The following is a 21,276-nucleotide window of genomic DNA, read 5'->3' as shown; positions in this document are numbered from 1 at the left end:
AAAAAATCACAGTAATGCCAAGCTTCTCGTAGCTAGTCCTCCAAATTCCCATTGAATTTGAAAGGGGGACGTAACGTGATATTGAAATACTTTCCACGGTGTAATATGTGCATTAAAATGACTTTTGGCACATTGGCGATTTAATCTCATCAAATATTACGGATCTTTCTAAATAGTAAGAAAAACGTCTCGTTTGCTCTGACCGTGTAGCTTCCGCGCCATCTTGCAGCTCAGGCCGCGCAACATGTATCCATCCGTCATTGTGATCGCCCGTCCTCTCGAAGCTAAAAAACAGGCGTTTTACTGACATTAAAATGCAAAGCAGCAAAGCGTAACCAGAGGGGAGCTACTTACTTTTTTTTTTTTTTACTGGGCCGACATTCGTCTGAGCCCCACCGCTTTTCCGTCATCGTCGTCCATCATTTTTTCAAGCATACGAAATTGTAATCGTCGCGCCGTTAGTACGTCTCTGTGTTTTTGCCCAACCTTCCGCCATCACTAGAGGGTGAGTTCGACAATTTGTTTTTTTCTTTCTGGTCCATTATTTGTCAGGCGCTGGTCTACTTCTGGCTGCACTCATACTACTTTTGTTCTGATTTAGTACTTACACTTAAAGTTAACACCGTGTCTGTGGTTGTACAGTTACACTGAAATTGAAACACAACACAGTAAATGATATAAGTATAACACGAAACACGATTCCTTTAACATTTTTCTAAATTTGTCTAAATTTCATCTGTCACATACACTACAAGTGAGAGAAAGTGTTGCAGAGGTTGAATTTACGAAAAAAAAAAAGAATTAGGGAATTTAAATAAAACTTCTATCTTGCATTGCCTGGATAAGAGCCAATCAGAGAAAAAATGCAAATTTGGTCTGCAGCCTTTGGTTACTTGTCGGCAGTGTTATAGCTGTAGTGAATGAAACCGAGCCAGTTTCTTCACTCAACCGCTTGGTTGTACTGTAAAGTGACCCTCGTCACGTTTCCTGCAGGCTGATAAACATCCAAGTCAGCGGGCAAAAAGGGGCGTGGCGGCCTGACGGACATATACCTATCCCGACACTTACGAGGAGGGATGAAAATCGCAGTTCCCGCGCTTTTAATTCGCCACTTGTTTTACCAATATAAAAATAAGAATACAAGTTATTGAAAATATTGTATTTCAGAAAAAAAACAAACACTTTTTTCTCCTGAGATTGGAGTTATTTATTTCAATTAAAAATGACGTTGTTACTGTAAACATGACTTTTTCAAATACTCTGTTTTTCATTGAAAAAAAAATCAGTTAAGGTACACTTGCATGTTCTAAAACATTGACAATTAAATTAAATTGTGAAAATTTAATTTCCTTTACTCCCTTGTGATATTCCAATCTCAACCTCATTCACATTCAGAAATTGTTCTTGCTACAATAAAAATTGTAATGATTTTTTTATTAGATGGCTTTATCAATTCAAATAATAAACACATTTTTTCTCCTAAGATTCAAGTGATTAACTTTAAGTAAACTTATTAAAAATAACTTCCCCATATTGTCAGATTCTGACGTTCCTGTGGCGCGCACACACACAGAGGGGTGCCCAAAAGGACTTGGACATTGGTACCCACTCGCCGGATTCCAGACGGGAGGTGGGTGTGGCTATCATCCGGGGATGGACGGAGGTGAGCGTCACTCGAGTGGCGAGGAAGGATTTTTTTTTTTTTTTTTTTAAATCATCAAGGGTCCCAGCAGGGCGCCTTGGGGTACGCCCGTGGAAAGGGTGTCGGTGGGGGCGGGGGCCTTGCGGTCCCAGCTCTCCTTCTGCTCCATATTTCCAGCCGGGGTCCGTCCGGCCCCAGAAGCCCCCTTTGATGCTCTGCGTGATGATGTCACGGCGAGGGAGGGGAGCGAGGCGCGATCAAAGCCCAGGAAAGGGGAGGGATGAAGATGCCGAGGAAGAGGAGGAGGAGAGCCGCGTCCGAGACAACAACGGGACAAAGATGGCGACAGCGTCCGTCGGCGGGACGTCCCCCCGAAATTCGGGCCCGGGGTCCGCGTCCCCGTCCGGCCGCCCCGTCGCCGCCGGCCCGAGCGAGGCCGAGCGTCGCCGCCGCCGCCGCCGCCGCCGTCGGGCTCGCACGGTAAGCCTTCTTCGCCGACGGCCGCCATCTCCCGTCTTTTCTCATATTTTTCCCGTCCGTGCGTCCATTTTCTTTTCTTTTTTGGCCCCTTTCATCCGGGGCTCCTTTTCGGCCACTAATATAGGCCTCTCTTGGCCATCAAAGGCAGCACATCAATTGCCTTGACTCCCAAGTGTATGTGCGAGAGGCTTGAAGGAGAGAGAAGGGGGGAGAGAGAGGAGAAAAAAAAAAGACAGACGAACGCCATGTTAGCGAAGATCAAGGCTCGCTTTTATGCTTTTGGGTTGGCCGTCTTCGTCGGGCGGCGGAGGCGGACGGGCGCCGGCGCTCCGCCGTCCCGTCCTTCCCGACCCCCTCGGAAACGGCTTGGAAAACGGCCTTTTTTTTCTCGTTTTCTATTTTTTTTTTCTTTTCCTAAGCATATTTCCTCCACGGATGATGACAATACGTGAAACAATATTTGAATAAGCAGCAGGAGGGCGGTGGGCTAATCCGGTGTGGCTAATCCAGCATTGGCGAAGGCCATACTGGCGGCCCAGGAGTATTCAGCGGCGTCACAATGCACGTCAGCGGGACGCCGTGGCAGATTTGCTGACAACTGGCGAACCGACACGACCGCGGCTGGGAAAGGTCGGCCCGCCGACGCGGGGAGATGCGCGGACGGATGGTCGGCCGGCCGGCCGGCCGGCCTTTTTCTACTTGGCCGTCGGCGCCGGTGACCGATCGCTGCATCGCGCAAATCGACCGCAAATCGATCCGCGCCGTCAAAATAATTGAAATGACTCGATGGCTTCGTGCCGCTAATATGAACCCTTTCGGTGCCGGGCGGTCTCCGAGAAGGGCCCGCCCGTTTCCGGCATTTCGACGCATCTTTCAAGGCCGACAGAAGAATCTGTCGCGTGACCGTGCAGAAATCGGGGGTACCGTGCAGAAAGAAAATCCGTTTCTATCTCAATCCGTCCTTTAGGAATTTGAAAATAGTCACATCGGGCTATTTTGGACGAAAGAAGAATATGAACTTTTTTTTCTGCACAGTCGTGACTTAGACAAAAACATGAACAAAAACAGTGGAAATGTTTTTTGGATGGCAAAAAAAACAGTTTGCGTACGTATAGAAATAGTGCTAGGCTTGGCATATTATTAAGGGGAGCGCTGGCCACAACTGTCATCTATTCATTCATTCATTCATTCAAAAAAAAACATAGGCGATAAGAATTCTTGTCACTGGCACACAAGGATTTTACGAGACGAACATTCTCGTCCACGGCACCGAATGAGTTTAGTCGTTGGATCCCTGAGATGTGTTTTTGCGTATCTTTCAAGAGTCTCAGACATTCAATTAAGTACATACAGGTATTTTATCTACCACATTTTTTGCCGGACCAGTATATGAAATGTAGCCACCAACATGGGGCAAAAAAGACTTTTTGTCACGATAAACCGCATGGGGCAGGTTGTGACATCGGATATTTCTGCAGAATGATGGTATATGCAAGTTTTTTTTGTTTTGTTTTGATTTGAACCTGCTAACAGCAGTATCCTATCCTAAGACTGAACATGCCTGCATGTTTAGCACTAATATATTTGTGGAAAATGGAGGGATTATAGTCTTTTTATATAGTCTGGATTATAGTCAGGTTTATTGTCCAAAAAATACAGTTTTTAATTATTGGTTAATACAAAAAAAAAAAAAAAAAGAGACCTCCTTTGACACTAATACCAAAAAAACAAAAATTACTATCTGGGTTTGAACTGGATAGTCAAAACGTGTAAATACGTCTTTGGGATTGAATGAGTTCATGGCATTTTATCTTGGTGAACAAAATATGGCGTCATCTCATGGGCTTTGTTCGCAATAAAATCCCAAATTTTACTTTCATTTTAAGTTGTAGTTAAGGACCTAAGATACATTAGGACATAATTACATCGAGTCATCAATTGTTTTAGTTTGTACATACATAAAGTTAACTTCAGTTCTTGAAGTAATCAATACATTTGTAACTTATTTACCTTAAGCGATTAACTACTTTAGCAATAGTTTTTTATTACTTTAATAACCTAAAAGAATCAATTATTTAGTCATAGAGTACTTTAATACCTAATCTGTTATATACAGTAAGTACTTAATTAAATAAGGTAATGAAATGCTTTCGTATGTACATAGTTATCGCTTTTCGTAATCAATAAAACACCCTTAGTGATTTATTAGTTTGATCATTTACAATCTAAGGTCATTGATTATTTGATGACATGACTAACCTAAAGTGATCAATGACTTTAGGCATCGAGTACTTTAATATCGAATCTGTTATATTAGCACTTAATTTAATAAGGTCATGAAGTACTTTAGTATGTACGTAGTTATTGATTTGTGTAATCAATAAAAGTGTTACTTAAAACACCCTTGCTGATTTATTAGTTTGATCATTTACAATCATCGATTATTTGATGACATTACTAACCTAAAGTGATCGATTACTTTAGTGATCGAGTACTTAAATACCTAATCAGTTACATTAGTACCTCATGATATAAAGTAATCAAATACTTTAGCGCATACGTAGTTCTCAATGACTTTCGTACTTAGCGAGCTAAAGTCATCTGTCGATTTATGACTTAGGTAGTTGAAGTAATCGATTCTTCGGGAGCCGAATGACCTCGAGTAATCGATTCCTTTAATACGTAATTTTCATTTCATCCGAATGAGTAGCTGCGACGGAATATCTCCAAAAGAAATATGCGTCCGGAGTCCAACGGATTGAGCGCGTCTTCATTCGCGTGAGGCAACGGATTCCCACCAGAAGACGTTTGGACTCAGTTGGCGGAGAAATCCCGCGTCCAAAACGGCCATGAGCCGGAGCGGGTCGGGCGCCGGCTCCTCCTGTTTGGTCAAGCGCTTGTCTCCGATTCATCATCAAAGAGCCAGCGCCACGTTGCTCCTTTTAAGCGGCGTATAATGAAGATTTGACTAGGGGCCACTTCTATCTAAATGGCTCTTTGTAGCGCGGGGGGGCCCCGAAGCCATAAGCCTGTTTGTGACAGGCCCTCCGTACAGACGCCTAAATCCGCGGTGGCAGCTGGAACAAAAGACCCCCGCCCCGATTCCAGCCCGGACAAAAAAAGCGGCCGTCTCCTCGCTTTCCGCTCAATGCCAGACGTCCCGCTCCCTCATTTTATCTTCATTGGAAGTGGCAGACGCGCTCGCATGCTTGTCACTGCTAAAAGCAGTGAAGGCTCGCAGACCCGCGTCGCCCACCGCGCGAAGCCGACGCGTCTCGGATGGCTCGTCCGTCAATTAGGTTCGTAAAAGGGCCCTCCTGACCAAAAAAAAAAAAAAAAAATCGGGGGAGTGGCTAGATCTAAAATTTCTGTCAGGAGCCCTCGAGGAAGATTTGGAAAAAAATCCTCCCGCGCTCAATGCGTTGATTGCGGTCGATCGCGAAGGTGGTTTTGGTAGAGCGCATAACATCATCTTTTATGCAAGAAAACAAACAAACAAAAAAACACACACAGATGCAATGGGGCGAAAAGCTATCTGCAGATGCATGTACTGTATGTACATAACATGGTGCACTTTTGACCATTTTTGAGTCCATTTCCTCCACGTCATTAGCGCAGTATTTTATGGTGTGATAACTAAGTGGTAGTGCCACGTTGAACTTTGACTTGTTGTCAACACCTCAGTCAAATTTCAGCTCCCTCGTGTGCTTTTTTGGGTCATTTTCTTCCACATCCTTCTGGCAGTATTTTAGCCAAGGGATGGCACATCCCTGTTGGTGTGATAACTAAGTGGTCGTGCCTTGTTGAACTTTGAGCAGTTGCCAACACTACGGTGAAATTTCAGCTCCTCGGCTCCCTCCTTCCGATGCTTTCCCCTTCTTCCGCATCATTCTTACGGTATTTTAACCAAGGGATGGCACGCTCCTGCTAGTGTGATTACCAAGCGGTCATGCCATTTTGAACTTTGACATTTTCTTACCATCTGGGTGAAATTTCTGCTCCCTTGTGTCTTTTACTGCTGACCCTTTGATGTAAAATGCCTCTGATGTGAAACGCCTTCTTCCACATCATTCTTGCAGTATTTGAGCCTAGGGCTGACACCCCCCTGATAGCAGTCATATCATGTTGACATTTTACATGTCGCCATGCTAGTGTGACAACTAAGTGGTCATGCCGTTTTCAACTTCTCACGTTCTCGCCATCTGGGTGAAATTTCAGCTCCCTGGTGCTTTTTAAAGGCTTTTCCTTTCATGTGAAATGCTTTCTTTCACATCATTCTTGCAGGATTTGATCAATTTCTATAGATAAATAGGTGACCAAAAAATTTTCAGGTAATCATGTACTAAAGTGAATGGTTGCATTCAGTAATTGAGTACTCTAGTACTCAATTACTTCAGCTACTTCGATAGTGACGTTTCAATTCCAGTCACATTTATTTATATAGCCCTGATATAGATGGGCAAGGAAAAACTCAAAAACCAATTCACGGTAATCGGTTAGTTTAAGTAACTTTAAGTTTACAGTTTACAATCACTTTACAGTTGATTACTTTAAGTAATTAGCTACTAAACTAATTAAATAAACAATTAAATGAATCATTTTGGGTACTGACCTACTTTACTTTGGTATTTGCTTGGATGGAATAATTCGATTACTTGAGGTCCTGTAGTACTTAAGCTGTTGATGACCTCAGTACTCAATTTCTGAAAGCAATCATTTACTGCAGTACATAATTCTCTGAAGTCATCGATTTTTCCTTTGTCACTTAATTGGTAATTAATCAGGTCGGGTCTCAAGTTTTTAAGTAATAGATTACCTAAGTATTCAATTACTCAAAAGTACCCAAAGCAGAAACATATAAATAAGAACCCGAGATTGAATTACGGTACTTGACCTGCGGTGTCCAAACGATGGCCCGCGGGCCATTGGCGGCCTGCCGTCCACAATTTATGGCCCCCGGCATCTACCGAATATAATAAAAGGATGTGACGTTAGACAGCATGAGAAATGCGTTCAAAATCTGTTGCCCTTACCTTTTCCCTCAGAGGAAAAAGTTCATGCAAAAATGTGAAAATATGCCTGAAGGATGAAAGGAATTTGCAAATCCGCAGGGATCTTCTGATGACTTTAGAAGGTGTGTTCAGGGACGCCGGACTTTTAGACGAGCGTTAATATTATTGGCGTTGTAGAGTCAAGGTAGAGGTGGTCGCTCCTGTAGGTGGACGGGCGGATGGCAGGTGTGTTAAAGCCCCCTCGCGCGATGACCTTTCTTCAGCCGGGAGCTTAGACGAGCGCACGCCCGCGCGCCAGAGGCTCATTATAGATTCATAAGTAGCAACATGGCCCCAACAAGACATCAGAAAGGTCAAGTTCAACCTCCTCGGTATTCCGTCTTTGTCTCTCTCACTCTCTCGTCTCCGGGGGCAACTGCCGCAAACAATAACAACGCCGCTAGCGCGGCGAGGTGAATACGCTTCCACGTTTGGCTTGGGAATGCGTCCGTTTGAGATTTCACCGGACGCTGCGGAGATTTGAGATTTCCTTGGACGCCAGCTCGGCCGATTGAATGCAACGCATGCCGGATGGAGCAAAGCGGCCCCGGAATATAACTGAGGACACTGGTTGACACGTTTGGATCAAAATCTGCATCCGGGTCCCCCATGAACTCATTCGATCCCAAAGACGTGTTTTTACGTTTTTATGAGCCAGCCCAGACATTCAATTCCAGTTGTCTTTTTTCTTTCCGTGTTTTTCCAATTGTTTGGCGAAAGAATCTAACAAAATTGCACGTAGTAACCAAATGGGAAACTAAAGTATTCAATTACTTTGAGTATTTTAGTAATAAAGTAATCGATTTAGTAATTCAGCATCTAAAGTATTTATATGATTACTTTAGCAAGCTAAAGTGATCAATTACTTTAGTTATTCAATACTTAAATACCTAATCAGTTACATTAGTACTCAATTACATGAGGCACTTTAGTACATGCATACAGGTATAAATTACTTCAGTACTTAATAACCTAATCGATAGATTTTTTATTTCATTACCTAATGTGATTACTTACTGTAGTAATTTAGCATCTAAGGTCATTCATAACTTTATTACGTTAAAGTGATCAATTACTTGGATTTAGGAATTAGGAATTGAGTAGTTAAATACCCAATCAATTACATTAGTACTTAATTACATCATCAATTTAGTGCATCCGTAAAGTTATAGATTACTCTAATGACCCAAGGTAATCAATAAATGTGTACCTGAAGTAATTGATTATTAATTCAGCATCTGAAGTAATGGATCATTTTATGACTTTAGTAACCTGAAGTGATCAATTACTTTCGTAATTGAGAAGTTAAGTACCTAATCAGTTACATTACTAGTTAGTTCAATACCTTAGTACATGATGACCAAAAGTAATCAGTAAAATTGTTAGTAACTACCAACACTGGGAGCCGCAAACACTCCGAAAAAAGCTTTTGTTGACCGAGGTTGCGCCACATTATTTTCATTAAGAGAAGCAAGCAGACCGAACCGACGGCTGAATCCTTCCGTGTTCGCAAACGGCGACATTAAGATGAGATTCATTCTGTTAAGAATTCTTCAAGCGCTCCAGTATTGTATGGTTTACTTACCCGCGTTATCTTATTTTCAAACACCCGCTGCATTTCCTGTTTACGTCCTCCGTTCGTCATTTTACCCCTTAGCGGTTGCTAACAAAGGTTGCTACCATCCTGGTTTCAAGAAAAGAACTAGCAGACTAAGTCAACGTTTGAATCCGTCCTTGCTGACGCCCAGGGACATTAAGATGATATTTATGTCGGGCGCGAGGCCCGGTTGACGTTTGCGCAAATGGGTAAACATCACCTCCTTTCCCATAGGCTACGCTGGGTCACCATGGTGCAGCGGCACCAATCGTCGGCCCGGGATGGGACCTGTGCAAGTGGGTGGACCCCACCTGACTGTGGAGACGTGATGGTGAGCCATTTCCTTCAAAATCTTTGCGAATGTATCTCTCACACGCGCACAAAAAAGCATTGCAGCATAATACGTGCTTTAGGGGCAAATGTCTCTCTAGCAGCACCCTCTCTCTCTTTCTCTCTCTCTCCCCGCCTCTCGCTCGACCAATGGAGGTTGGGTGGGCAGGTGCTCCTCCCGATTGACTGACTGACAGCTGGAATGAGGACGCTGAAGGGCGGCGCGCTCGCTCGCTCCCGACAGGGGTGCAGAAGTGGAAACCAGCCCCGCTGAACTGATGGGGGATGCCACACTGCGGGTAAGAACGTTTTTTTCTCCGTTTGCAACAAACCCACACACACACACACACACACACACAAAAAAGTATTTGAGTCGGAACACATGCCCTATTTGGCACATTGTTGAATTGAAATGTGTACTGATGACACTGTCCGGGGTGTAGTCACCAGTTGCAGTACCGGCAGTTTTTTTTTTTTTTTTTTAGCCACTAGGTGGCAATGTCTCAAAGGATGAACAAAGGGAAACAAGACACTATTGAAGAATCAATTTTGATTTTGTACTGCTATTTGCCTCGCCACCAGACGGCACTTTCCAGTAGTAAACAATCAAACGTGTTACTGTTATATTGGTGTAGTATTCTAACAATCCAAGTGTGTCATTATGTTGAAAATGTATTGGGATTGCTCTTATTACTAAACGTGAAGATGCGTACAGTCTGTGTTGATGGCATGATGTTGCCGTAACCAAGCAGGTGGAAAAGTTTCACATTTATGAAATCTAACGTATTCAAAATTCAGTGCGGCCTATAAATGACAAAATCTGATTTTCTGTTTTATAGTCTAATGCGCTTTAAAGTCTCAAATTTATGATATACTGTATGTAAAATTCAACCAACCAATCCTTCAACCAAGGATTCTGTATAAAAATTCGACCTTGCCTAATGATTTTCTCTTATATAACTTCCAGCCACTTTAAGACACGTCTTTACTCTAACTTTTTGGAAAAAAACTATCTGGAATTGACTGTCTGGACTGTTGAAAAACATAAAAATACCTTTTTGGTATTGAATCACCCTCCCGCTCTCTCTCTCTCTCTCTCTCTCTCTCTCTCTCTCGCTCTCTCTCTCTCTCTCTCTCTCACACACATCAGCCTCTGGGCCACCATGGGGAGTTGAGAGGAGTTGGGGGGGGCCAAAGACGTCGGCTTCATTTCTTTTTTCTTATCCCCTTACTGACGCCAACGAAGCTTTCCTTATGCCGCCTTGCGAAGTACACACTCGGTGCCAGTATCCCCAATGCGGCGCGACACGGGGAACGGCCTCTCAGAGACGGTAAGACTTTTTTTGGCGTGTAAAGCGGAAAAACAGTGTGTATGTGTGGAAAGGGGGGGGCTAATGCTAACTAGCGTGCTAAAGTGGCTAACGGGCTAGCAGCCTGAGTGGAAAACGTGCCGCTCCGCTCCCCCCCTCCCCTGTTTGTTTTTGTTAGCATCGCGAGCGAGTTTGAGCACTTTTCTGAAGATTTTTTTTTCTCTCGATTAAAATGAGCGGCCGCGAAAGTGGCGTCAGGTTTGGTGGCGGAGGAGGGGGGTGCTTGGTTTTCGCTTCTGCTTCAGGCCGTTTTATGTAGTTGTGGAGTTTGTTGCGGTAGTCCCCCCATCCCCCACTCACACACACGCCGCCCCTCTCGCAAGGCCCAAGATGAATGAGATTCTCACTTCAAAGCCTTGGCACACTGTTGGTGGGCACAGCTTCAAGGCTAGTTAGCCACCTAGCTCGCTTGCTAACTAGCACTAGCCTGTTAGCAAATTCGCCTAACTTATTCTCGCAATGGTTTTGCTCGTTTCAACAGGTTAGCACTTAGTAGAAAAGTGGATTTTTTTGGTTGACTTTTATCTGTTGCTCAATGTTCGAACTCAGACGGCCAAAAACTTTTGCTAACTGTCACCACTGGATCAAATGCAACCGTGCTATTGTTTGCTTAACACGGTTACCATTCCGGCTATTCTTGTATTAATTCCAGACACTGTGTTTGTGTTTCAGAGAAATGTAACCATCTGCATGGTTAGTCTTAAATAAAAGCATTAATTCTCTGTGCGCTTTTAAAATCCGAAACGGGGTTCGGACTAAACAGCATTATCTCAATGTTCTCATTCGCCGAAATACTGTGTGTTGGTTTTGTTTTCATTTGAGTCGTATTTGTAGGTTTGCGTGTAGTATTACTTAGATCAAATGATTTACAAGAGACCAGCGTTATCAAACAGAGGATTCTCGTTTCCTTTGGTGAAATATTAAAAAAAGAAAGAAAAATGCATCACGTAATTGGTCGACGTCCTCATTTTAAGAGTATTGGAATCGATTTTTTTTGCTCTGACCCTTTTTGTCGACTCAAGATAACTGTCAACTTTCTTAGTTTGTCCTATTTCCAAAAGGCTGTTATCCGTGCCAAAAATTGAAACAGACAACCCTTAATAATGATCTCATTGATGTGTGGTTTCACTTGGCTCACAAACATACGTCGTCATGGAGAATTAACATGCACTTTATAAGTTGTTAGGTCGACGAAAGAAGAACTAAAGATAGCGCAGTATAAAGGCATTTGAGTTGATAAAATTCATGGTTGAAAGTGTGGGAATTAATGGACAATAAGAGCCAACATGGCGGGTCGTACTAAGCAAGGTCCAAACAAGTTTTGTGCGGGTTGACCAATTGACATTACGGCAGGTGTGAAAGTTGCAAAATGTCCTCTCATTATGACGCTTTTTTAGGTCGCATTCTAAAAAATGCCATTGTTAGACCCACCGCAGAACAGGATGGTTAATAATGTCCTCTCCGAAGGGTCCCGCCGTAATAATAGATTTGACACCCGCCCCCAAATGATTTCCTTTGTGACACCAACCGCTATTCTTGTCTCCCTTTTTGCAGGGTGAATTGTTTGTCTACAAAATCATCGCTACGGGGGCAAGTGTGACCTCTGCTGTGCGCAACCAGAGACATGAGCGTTGTCAGAGACTTACACGGGATCGGCTTCCGGGGCGGCGGAGGGGTGGCGGCCCCGCTGAGCGGCCTGGCGCATTTCACGGAGGATGCGCCGCGACCGCCGGTCCCCGGCGAGGAGGGCTCCGACGTGGAGCCGCCCGCGCAGTCGGCGACCGCCCGCGCGGTCTCGCAAACTCCCGGCTTCCCGCTCTCGCTGTCCGCCAAGGCGGCCGACTCCTCCGGCTACGCGCCCTCGTCGTCGTCGTCCGCGACGCCCCGCCGGCCCGACCTGGACCTGGGCTATGAACCGGAGGGCTCTGCCTCCCCCACGCCACCTTACCTGAAGTGGGCCGAGTCCCTCCATTCTCTGCTGGACGACCAGGAGGGCATCCAGCTGTTCCGCAACTTCCTGTGCCAGGAAGGCTGCGCCGACTTGCTGGACTTTTGGTTCGCGTGCTCGGGATTCCGCAAGACGAGCCCGGAGAAGCGAGCCAAGCTAGCCAAGGCCATTTACAGGAAGTACATTGTGGATGGCGGCGGCATCGTTTCCCGGCAGATCAAGCCGGCCACCAAAAGCTTCATAAGAGACTGCGTAGGGAGGCCGCATCCTGACCTCGCCATGTTTGAACAGGTACGTTTTTCACACTAATGTTGCAACGATAAATGTTGATCTGCTCAGCCGGAACATTATTGGAGTCCTGGTCCTTTCGCTTCGGCAGAAGTAAAAGATCCGAGGGGGGTTTCTGGCCAATGCTGAGATTGTGGCGGTACCATTATGACCGTTGTGTATCTTGCACCCCCAGTAGTAGCACAATAACTTTTATGTGGTCGAGCAAAGTACAGTGCCAGTCTGACATTTGGAAACAGCTACAAATTAATCTGGTGCTAAGAGATCAAGAAATTCAACATGCTAACTCTTGAATATGTACAACCGTGAAAAGAAATCCATTTCAAGTCATCGTCATCCATATCATACACCTGGCTGAGAAAATACCAAAATAAGCAAAGCTGTTTTCTGGGCAAAACAAGTACTTTGAATCATCTACAACATACTGTATTTTGGTACATGTTACACCGCTAGGCGTAAAAGTCGTCATTCTAAAGGCGTACGGCGCAACTCAAAACAAAAGCAAATTAGCGTTGTTTGACCTCATCTGCTTGTCATACACACCGAGCTGAAAAAACAAATCTATGTAGACAGAAGTGTTGAAATTGAATAATTACTCATTTTAACAGCTTTTGAAAATGTTAAGAAAAAATATATTCACCCCATATAAAAAAAAAAAAATGTGGGGTGAATATATTTTTTCTTAACACTTCATACATTTTTGTGAAAGCTTCAGAGAGCCTCTTGGCAGCGCTAAAGACCTGCATAGTGCTCTGGAGCTGTGGCTTGCCGACCCCTGTCCTAAAGAGTTAAAAAAAAAACAACAACCTAAATATTAGTTAACATTGATTTTGTGAAGTACCTTCTTTCAACACATTTTAGTTTTTTCTTAATTGTTCTGAATAGGCATTATATCAGGACATCTGTCTCACAAGAGCAGCAAAAAGTGACTGCTGCATGAGGCCACTATGTATCTGATATCAGTTGCAAAGCATGTTTTTTTTTGTTTGTTTGTTTTGTTTTGTTTTTTCCCGAGCCAGGTAAATTTGTCCAGCCAATGAAGCAGGGTGTCACTTTTGTTTTGGGGTAAATCTGCTGGGATACAAAAAAAAAAAGTAACAGTTTATCACAGTGTCTTTGGCGCGCACATTAATATGACAATACTACTTCTCAATAGAATATGTCAGGTTTGGCTTCAATGTTCTGTCCTAAATACTCGCCCTTCCTGGTCATTTCCATTTCACGAGGCACCACCTCTAAATTCCATATGCAGGAAAAACCCCTAATTAGACTTCAAGTATGGTGCGGTGAACATTAATTAAAGGCCCAAAATCCCCGCTTGCAATTTGATTCCAGTCTCCTTAAAAGAAAATGGAGCTCAAATGATTTGGTTTGGCATACGTGCCTGTTTGTTTATTTATTTAATCATTTCTTGGCCGCCATCCTATGGCGGCATTAAAAATAATTTCGCTGTTATCCTTTGACGTCAACAAATCATGACAAGTGATACTGGGTTTGGATTTGTTAAGCACATCACTTATTACCCTCGTTTGCATCCAGTACTTCTTTACACTTACCGAAACTTCGAGTGGCACTTTTATGAGGAAAGCCGATGAAGCTTTCTTTAGATGACTGATATATACTTACAATGATCTTACCGGTTGTTTCGCAGGCTCAAACGGAGATCCAGGCCACGATGGAGGAGAACACCTACCCTCTGTTCCTTAAGTCAGACCTGTACTTGGAGTACACGCGCACGGGTGGCGAGAGCCCCAAGCTTAACCCCAGTGACCAGAGTCCGTCATCGGGGCTCGCCAAGCCCGTTTCGGGCTGCTTGCCCACGCTGACCGAAGACGAGGAGTGGAGGTAAGACATGTTTTCACCTTTGGCGCTCGGAACTACAACGTTTCTTTTAAAAGGACTGTTTCTTGGGCTCTTATAGCAAAATTGTGAACTTAAGACTCCTGGTTTTAAATTGTGATTTTTTTTTTTTTTTTTTTTTTTTGAGGTGTGGAGGTGGGCAGAGGGAATCTGAGCAAGAGAAGGAGGATTGTGGGGACACGCCAGCGGGAAGGCTGACCCACAGCCTGCTCATGCACACTGTACCGCAGAGGACCTCCACCAGCAGGCGGCGGCAAGACGCCAGGGAGTACAGGTGGGACTCAGCGGGAGGACGTGACATCATTTTCAGTCGACAACGAATTTTTATAGCATTCATTGTACATGTCTTTAATAGCGCAATCGTAATAACAACAATAGCAACAACAGTAATGATGCTTGTGTGTCAGGCCTTGGAGAGAGCCAGCAAACCCATACTACGCCAATATGGGTTACGCCCGTGCCCCCGCCACTAGTGCCAACGACAGCGAGCAGCAGAGCATGTCGAGCGACGCTGACACGCTGTCGCTGACCGACAGCAGCGTGTAAGTCCCCGACACTTATTTCCCGCCGCTTTTTCTTATGATTGTTAAGCACCACGCTTTCATTTGTGCGTGCAGAGATGGTATTCCTCCGTACAGATATCGGAAGCAGCATCGCAAAGAGATGCATGAAAGTGCCAAAGCTAACGGACGTGTGCCCCTACCTCATATACCTGTAAGTTTATTTTCTCAGTTCTTATTGATTGTCGTAACTTTGTTCAGAATTAAGTGAACACGCAAGGTGTGGCCTGCTTGAGCAGCAGTTCTGCACCCCAAAAAAGATGGCTGGGAAACATGTAAAAATGGCTTCTCTCATCCATAATGAGAAAGAAAAGCTCATTAGGAATGGGCGAGCACCAAATATTGGCATCCGGCTGATCCCAGCGATTCGTAGTATCGGACGCTCTCTTAGTGCTGTCGGGCTAATGAAAAAAATATGAGAAGCAAAGTAAACCATGTTGTCGTTCATCCGTGCGTTTGTGCAGCGCACGTATCGCATGCCAAAAGACATCCACGTAGAGCCCGAAAGGTTTGCGGCCGAGCTCATCAAGAGGTTGGAGATGGTCCTCCGGGAACGGGAGGCCGAGGAGCGACTGGAAGAGAGGCTGAAGAGAGTGCGACAGGTGAGCGTAGTTGCCGTTTGACTTATCGCCAATCGGAATAAACCTCAATACGCTTTGCAACGGCATTTGACTCAAACAGGAAGAAGAGGGGGACGACGCCGACGTCTCTGTCACCACCTCCATGTCGTCGCACAGCATTTCGCTGCCGCTCCCCTCGTCCTTCCCACCCCTCTACGGCGCCCATTACTCTGAGACCACCGCCAACACGGGCGCGGTGGTCACCTATGGCGGCCTGGTGGCCATCGGGGACTCGCACGACGACGATCCGGAGTCCATCTTGGACGAGCACGTGCAGCGGGTGATGAAGACGCCGGGCTGCCAGTCGCCGGGCGCCGCCAACGTGGCCTTGGGAGGGGGCGGCCGACAGACGCCGCCAAAATCGTCGCGGTCGCCCGACGGGGGCATCGGACCGCCTCACTACCCCCTCCACAGAGCGGGAGGACACGCGGTGCCTGCTTCCGGGGTCAAAGGTAAGTCGCTGCAGGGTGAAACAGAAGTAGTTGAAGAATATGCACAAGTCTCAACATTGCGTACCGCTGCAGGTTTACTGATCGAAACATTACGGAAAAAAGTGCTTGTTTCAGAACACACAAACGTTCAACAAAATGGTAAATATTGGATGAAAAGTACGCATATTTGAAAAAATACACTTTTTTTTAAGTGGCAAAACTGTTACTAAGGTAAAAATGTCTGTCTCGAAATAGATTAATATTTTCTTTGTATATGAGATGAAAATGAAATTAAATTTTAGACCTGTCAGAGAAATCTCTAAGACTACCCCATCAAGCAAGATAATTAGATGAAAGCTTAACAAAATGTATAGTAAGATGTTTTGTCACTATTTCTTCTGATGCTATACTATTATTATTATTATTGTAGTATTTTAACATTTTGTGCTGAGGTTTTGCTAACAGTTTTGAGTTCTTCTTGTTTGATTGTCCTACAAGGTGCCAATCCGTTGTCTTGTCAGGTATGCATCACCACAAGCAGCTGTACCACCACCGAGGACGAGACGGCCAGGAAGAGGCGGGCTCCAGGTCGCAGCCCAACTTCCTGTGGAACGGCGAGACGGCCGGCCAGTACGCCGCCAGGAATCGCAACTACGCCGACGGCGCCGGGGCCAGCACTTTGGACGGAATGGGCTACAAGTAAGCGCTGCATGCCACCCACTGCGATGTGTTCCTGGGTTATTCCGACCATTTTGTGGTTCTTTTGCAGTAGTAAAGGAAGCACGCTGTCGAGGCGAGGCAAGAAAGCGTCTGAGGCGTCGGGCAAAGGGGACGACGGCGGCCGCGGGATGGACGCTCAGGTGCCCATGGAGGATCTGGAGAGGAACCAGAAGATCCTCCAGTGGATGATGGAGGGAGACAGGCAGAGGAAAAGTTCCCATGGGTGAGCCTGCAAACGTTATTACCGTGATAAAAAAAAAGCTGCTCAATTCCGGCTTACAGTACTGTAGAAAGAATAAAAAGAAGAAGCTGAAATAATACTAAAAAGCATGAATTTTTATGAACTCTTATTATACCACACCAGGATCCAGAATGCTTCCTCACACTGACAATAGCATGTCAAGAATTTGTGCGGACCACCCGTATAATGCAGACAAACGGATAATGTCTTTGTCCCTTCGTAGCGGCAGCACCAGCAGCTCCCGGCGGACAGGTGGCAGCAGCGAGTCGCCGCGGCCCACCTCGGTGGAGCGCCCCGGAGCCGTCCACCCGTGGGTGTCGGCCCAGCTGCGCAACAACCCCTCGTCGGTGTCGCCGGGACTGGCGGCGCACCCCTCCGCCGTGGCGGCCCAGGTGCAGCCCTCCCACCCCTTCATCCAGGATCCCGCCATGCCGCCCAACCCTGCCCCCAACCCGCTCACGCAGCTGGAGGAGGCCCGGCGGCGATTGGAGGAGGAAAGGCGGAGGGCGGCGCTGCAGCAGGCTAAGCAGAGGTGGGCCTCTAGGCGGCGCTCTCCGGCGGTTGCGTGAGCTCACGGGACTAACTCGGACGGGTTTTCGCGCCAAGGCACAAGTCCGGCAAGCGGCAAGTGTGCGAGAACATGACGGTGGCCTACTACTTCTGCGGCGAGCCCATCCCTTACCGGACCTCCGTCAAGGGCCGGGTGGTGACCTTGGGCCAGTTCAAGGAGCTGCTCACCAAAAAGGGCTACTACAGGTGAGCTGAAAGCTGAAACTGGCTGTGTCGCCGTGCTGCAAGCTCGCCAGCTAATGCAACAAGACACGTCGACTTCTTGGCTTACTCAAGCATGCTGCTCGTGGCTGAAAAATGAAGTCTCTTCCCAACACGCCTCTGCCCCTTTCCGCCAGGTTTTACTTCAAGAAGGTGAGCGACGAGTTTGATTGCGGCGTGGTGTTCGAGGAGGTGCGCGACGACGACGCCATCTTGCCCATCTTCGAGGAGAAGATCATCGGCAAGGTAGAAAAGGTGGATTGAAAAATGCCTTTGCAAAGTCGGGATAAGCAGAAGGCGAAGCGGCTCGTGGAGCTTGAAGGGATATCGAGGTCCGGAGCGAGGATTCGTCACCTTGTCCGAAATGGCGGCCGATGACGTCGTCTCCCACTCGCTCGCCGGACCGTTAGTAACGATGCTGCTACATTACCACGGAAACCCTAGAAAAACCTTCAAACCTTAAACGTACACTTAGGTGCTCGACGGGCGGATCAAAGGGAAGGAAGTAATGGCGCAACTCCTTGGCTCCGTATGCGGGACGTCACGTGGGCGGGCAGTAGTCACCCGCGACCAGTTCTCCACACAACGTGTTTACCAACCAAAGCTATGTTTTTTTTCTTGTTGTTTGTTTGTTGTGTTTAAATCGTTATTTGAAATGTTTATGTACAAGGTATGGTACTATTAATGCAGCCTAGTTTGGACATATCGCCCCATGTAATTGTTGTATTATCGCGTACGTTTTTTTGTTTTTTTTCTCCGCTTCTAGCTAATTCCGTTCTTTCCTGCCACCTCTGCCCACATTCAGTACCTTTTGTAACTTTTTTTCTTGTTTTTAACACCCTCTCGCATTGTTACAAAAATCTGTTGCAAACGTCGTCCAATCTAGCCAAAGAAGAGAATCACAGAATGTTGTTAAATCCCAAAATCCGTTCATAAGACGGTTAGCCTTTTTCCATCACTCAAATTTTTGTCTTTTCAGCTAAGCAATATTGTATTTTTCATGCTCTGTCACACCAGTAAAAAAAAAAAGGGGGGGGGGGGCCCATTTTAAGGGGAAAGAAATCAACTCTTTCAGTGCCACGGATGAGAATGTTCATCTTTCAAAATAGTCATTTTAAATAATAAAATTCTCGTCAAATACGTTTTTAGCTGACACGCTTGACTCGCGCTTACCTAATATTAAGCCAATTGAGCACTGTAGTGATAACTCTGACCGTTGGATGGCAGCGTTTCCACACATACAATACAACCATTACCTACATCAATTCTAATTGAAGAATGGAAGTCAACCTTTCATATGATAGCACCCATGTTCACAGCGACATAGCACACAATATTCTGTCAGCCTTGAAAGATGAGAGAAAATACGAAATATCCTGGCACTCTAGAAGGTACCTTTTCTGATAACGCTTGGGACTGAAAGAGTTAACAAAAAAAAAACAAGAACAGTAGCGCTTAGGCTAGCACCCCAACATTTCCGTTGGATAATCATGTAGATGGCAGCCAGTTGCTTTCTGCTTCTAACAACAGTAACATTTTTTCGATCAGCGTCAACTCCAATCCCACGTCTCGTTGTAGCCGTAGGTCAGATCTTGTTCCGTTATTTGGACTTTAGCTGTACGTCATTGTCATGACGGATGCAGCATGCCAATTACTGTGCAACTCCGACCTCTAATTTTAATACAAACCAGTTGCACGAGGACCAGCAAAATTATGAAAAAAAAAAAAAAGGAACTTGAACTTTGAAAAATACACTTCATTTTTCAAGCCTACCAGCTGGAAAAGGGAATTTCTGAGCGAAAAACTACATTTGGACAAACTCGTGTTTAGCATACAATATGAAAAATAATAAATTGATTTTTTAAAAAAAGGATGCACGCTCAGTTTTATTCGTATAACAATTACATTTGTCTCTGAATTAAAGTAGCAACATTTTGACATACGTGCTTACAAAAAAATGGATGTATTTTTATGGCTCAAAGTAGTAATGACAAAAATTTGTATGCTTTTCATCAGACTATGAGATTTGTTTTCATGACCGAATTGGGTGATAAGCTAACTTGCAGGCATTTATTTTATTTATTTATTTTTTTGGGGTGTGATAGAAAAAACAAATGCCCTCCCTCGCCCTCAAAATAAATTGGAAAAAAAAAAAAAAAGTTGAAATTATGGAAAGTCATGGGAGGAAAAAAAGAAGCAATTAGTCCGAAAGTTAACAACTTTGAATTTTGGAAGTTGAATGTATTTTTCTTTTTTCTTTTTTTTTTTTTTAATATACTGACATGTATCAAATGTATGCAAGTGTGTGCATGTGTGTTTACTCATTCATTGCCAGGGATATATTTTCCCGTTTTTTAAGAGTCCGGACATTCAATCCCCGATACTTAAGTATCGATTTAACAGTTACCGTAAGTATCTGGAAATGAATGTCCTTAATGTACTAGTATCGATTCAATACTTAGGTATCGGGATTGAATGTCCAGACTCTTAAAAAACGTGAAAATACGTTCCTGGCATTGAATGAATTTAACAAAGAAGAAAAAGTGCACATTTGAATGTGTGGACCTCTGAACAAGTCTGCGAAGGAAACCGTGATCCCAAACTGACTTCAACTTATGCCTTTATGAATTTTTACAAATTATTTGTTTATTAAAAATAATAATTTTAATAATCGCCACGCATGTTCTGTACTTTGCTTTCAAAGGCCTTGCCGGTGGATTTTTTTTTTGTTATGCTAGCTAACAGCTCGTTCTGCTCGTTTCTGTTTGTGAAAAACACAGTGCCTTTTATTGTCTTTATTTTTGTTTATAGGAAAAAGATCATGATTTTATTATTTTCACTGCTTCTTTTTTTTTTTTTGCTTCAGATGTGCTAAGCTCACTTGTAGCTGTCATAGCCAGTCTGCTGTATATATGTACATTATCATTTCATAGACGCGCCACCGCAAGATGTCACTGTGCCGGTTTCCACTTGTATATTTCTTTTCAAAAAGGTACTTCATAAATAAAGATGTTGAATAAACAGCTGTCTTGTATTTATTCATGCAATTCAAAAGAATACATTTTAATGCCTGGTAATGTAATTGGAGAAAAGTGGCCTTCAATATATGCTCTGATGTTTCTCGTTTCATTTGTTGATTTCCGCCCTATTTGTTTCCCAACGAAACAGCACATGACTTGATTTTTTTTTAACTGTTCCTTTTCTCTGCAAAACTTCAGCTTTTAACGGTCAAAATCACTTGTTTGATCTGCAATTTAATTCTAAAACTCTAAAATGCATGACCATTCTCTTTTTACTGTGAACAAAGGGAGCAAAATCTTATTAGAAATGTCAAGAAAAACATTTCATACGGCTACACACACGTTCA

At 44.5% G+C, this 21,276-nt stretch overlaps 1 protein-coding gene across 4 annotated transcripts; it reads left to right on the top strand.

Annotated features, from left to right (window-relative positions):
* The first annotated feature begins 1,950 nt into the window (after window positions 1–1,950).
* On the top strand, window positions 1,951–20,932 carry LOC148421698 (axin-1-like). Of its 4 annotated transcripts, XM_088419419.1 has the most exons (16): window positions 1,951–2,122; window positions 9,005–9,101; window positions 9,257–9,399; window positions 10,251–10,431; window positions 12,025–12,709; window positions 14,358–14,551; window positions 14,694–14,840; window positions 14,974–15,108; window positions 15,184–15,280; window positions 15,591–15,728; window positions 15,808–16,198; window positions 16,699–16,876; window positions 16,947–17,120; window positions 17,362–17,670; window positions 17,745–17,894; window positions 18,047–20,932. In XM_088419419.1, the coding sequence occupies exons 5-16, from the start codon at window positions 12,095–12,097 to the stop codon at window positions 18,171–18,173; spliced, it is 2,655 nt and encodes an 884-aa protein (XP_088275545.1). In that variant the 5' UTR covers window positions 1,951–2,122; window positions 9,005–9,101; window positions 9,257–9,399; window positions 10,251–10,431; window positions 12,025–12,094; the 3' UTR covers window positions 18,174–20,932. The 4 variants fall into 4 exon arrangements, with proteins under 4 accessions (XP_088275545.1, XP_088275548.1, XP_088275546.1 ...); XM_088419422.1 differs by having other exon boundaries at window positions 9,005–9,399; window positions 16,950–17,120; XM_088419420.1 differs by lacking the exon at window positions 10,251–10,431 and having other exon boundaries at window positions 9,005–9,399.
* Window positions 20,933–21,276: the final 344 nt, after the last annotated feature.

Source organism: Hippichthys cyanospilos, chromosome 7 (genome assembly GCF_059441005.1).
Source record: "Hippichthys cyanospilos isolate Australia breed blue-spotted pipefish chromosome 7, RoL_Hcya_1.0, whole genome shotgun sequence".
NCBI classification, from domain to species: Eukaryota; Metazoa; Chordata; class Actinopteri; order Syngnathiformes; family Syngnathidae; genus Hippichthys; species Hippichthys cyanospilos.
The sequence above is the reverse complement of the archived record's forward strand: the minus strand, read 5'-3'. Positions and strand labels throughout refer to the sequence as shown.

Bases quoted from the DNA above. Each gene is read 5' to 3' on its own strand.
- LOC148421698 (XM_088419419.1), top strand. From the start codon at position 12,095: ATGAGCGTTGTCAGAGACTTACACGGGATCGGCTTCCGGGGCGGCGGA. The intron at 15,281-15,590 runs GTAAGTTTATTT...GCGTTTGTGCAG, and splicing joins TGCCCCTACCTCATATACCT to CGCACGTATCGCATGCCAAA. The intron at 16,877-16,946 runs GTAAGCGCTGCA...GTTCTTTTGCAG, and splicing joins TTGGACGGAATGGGCTACAA to TAGTAAAGGAAGCACGCTGT.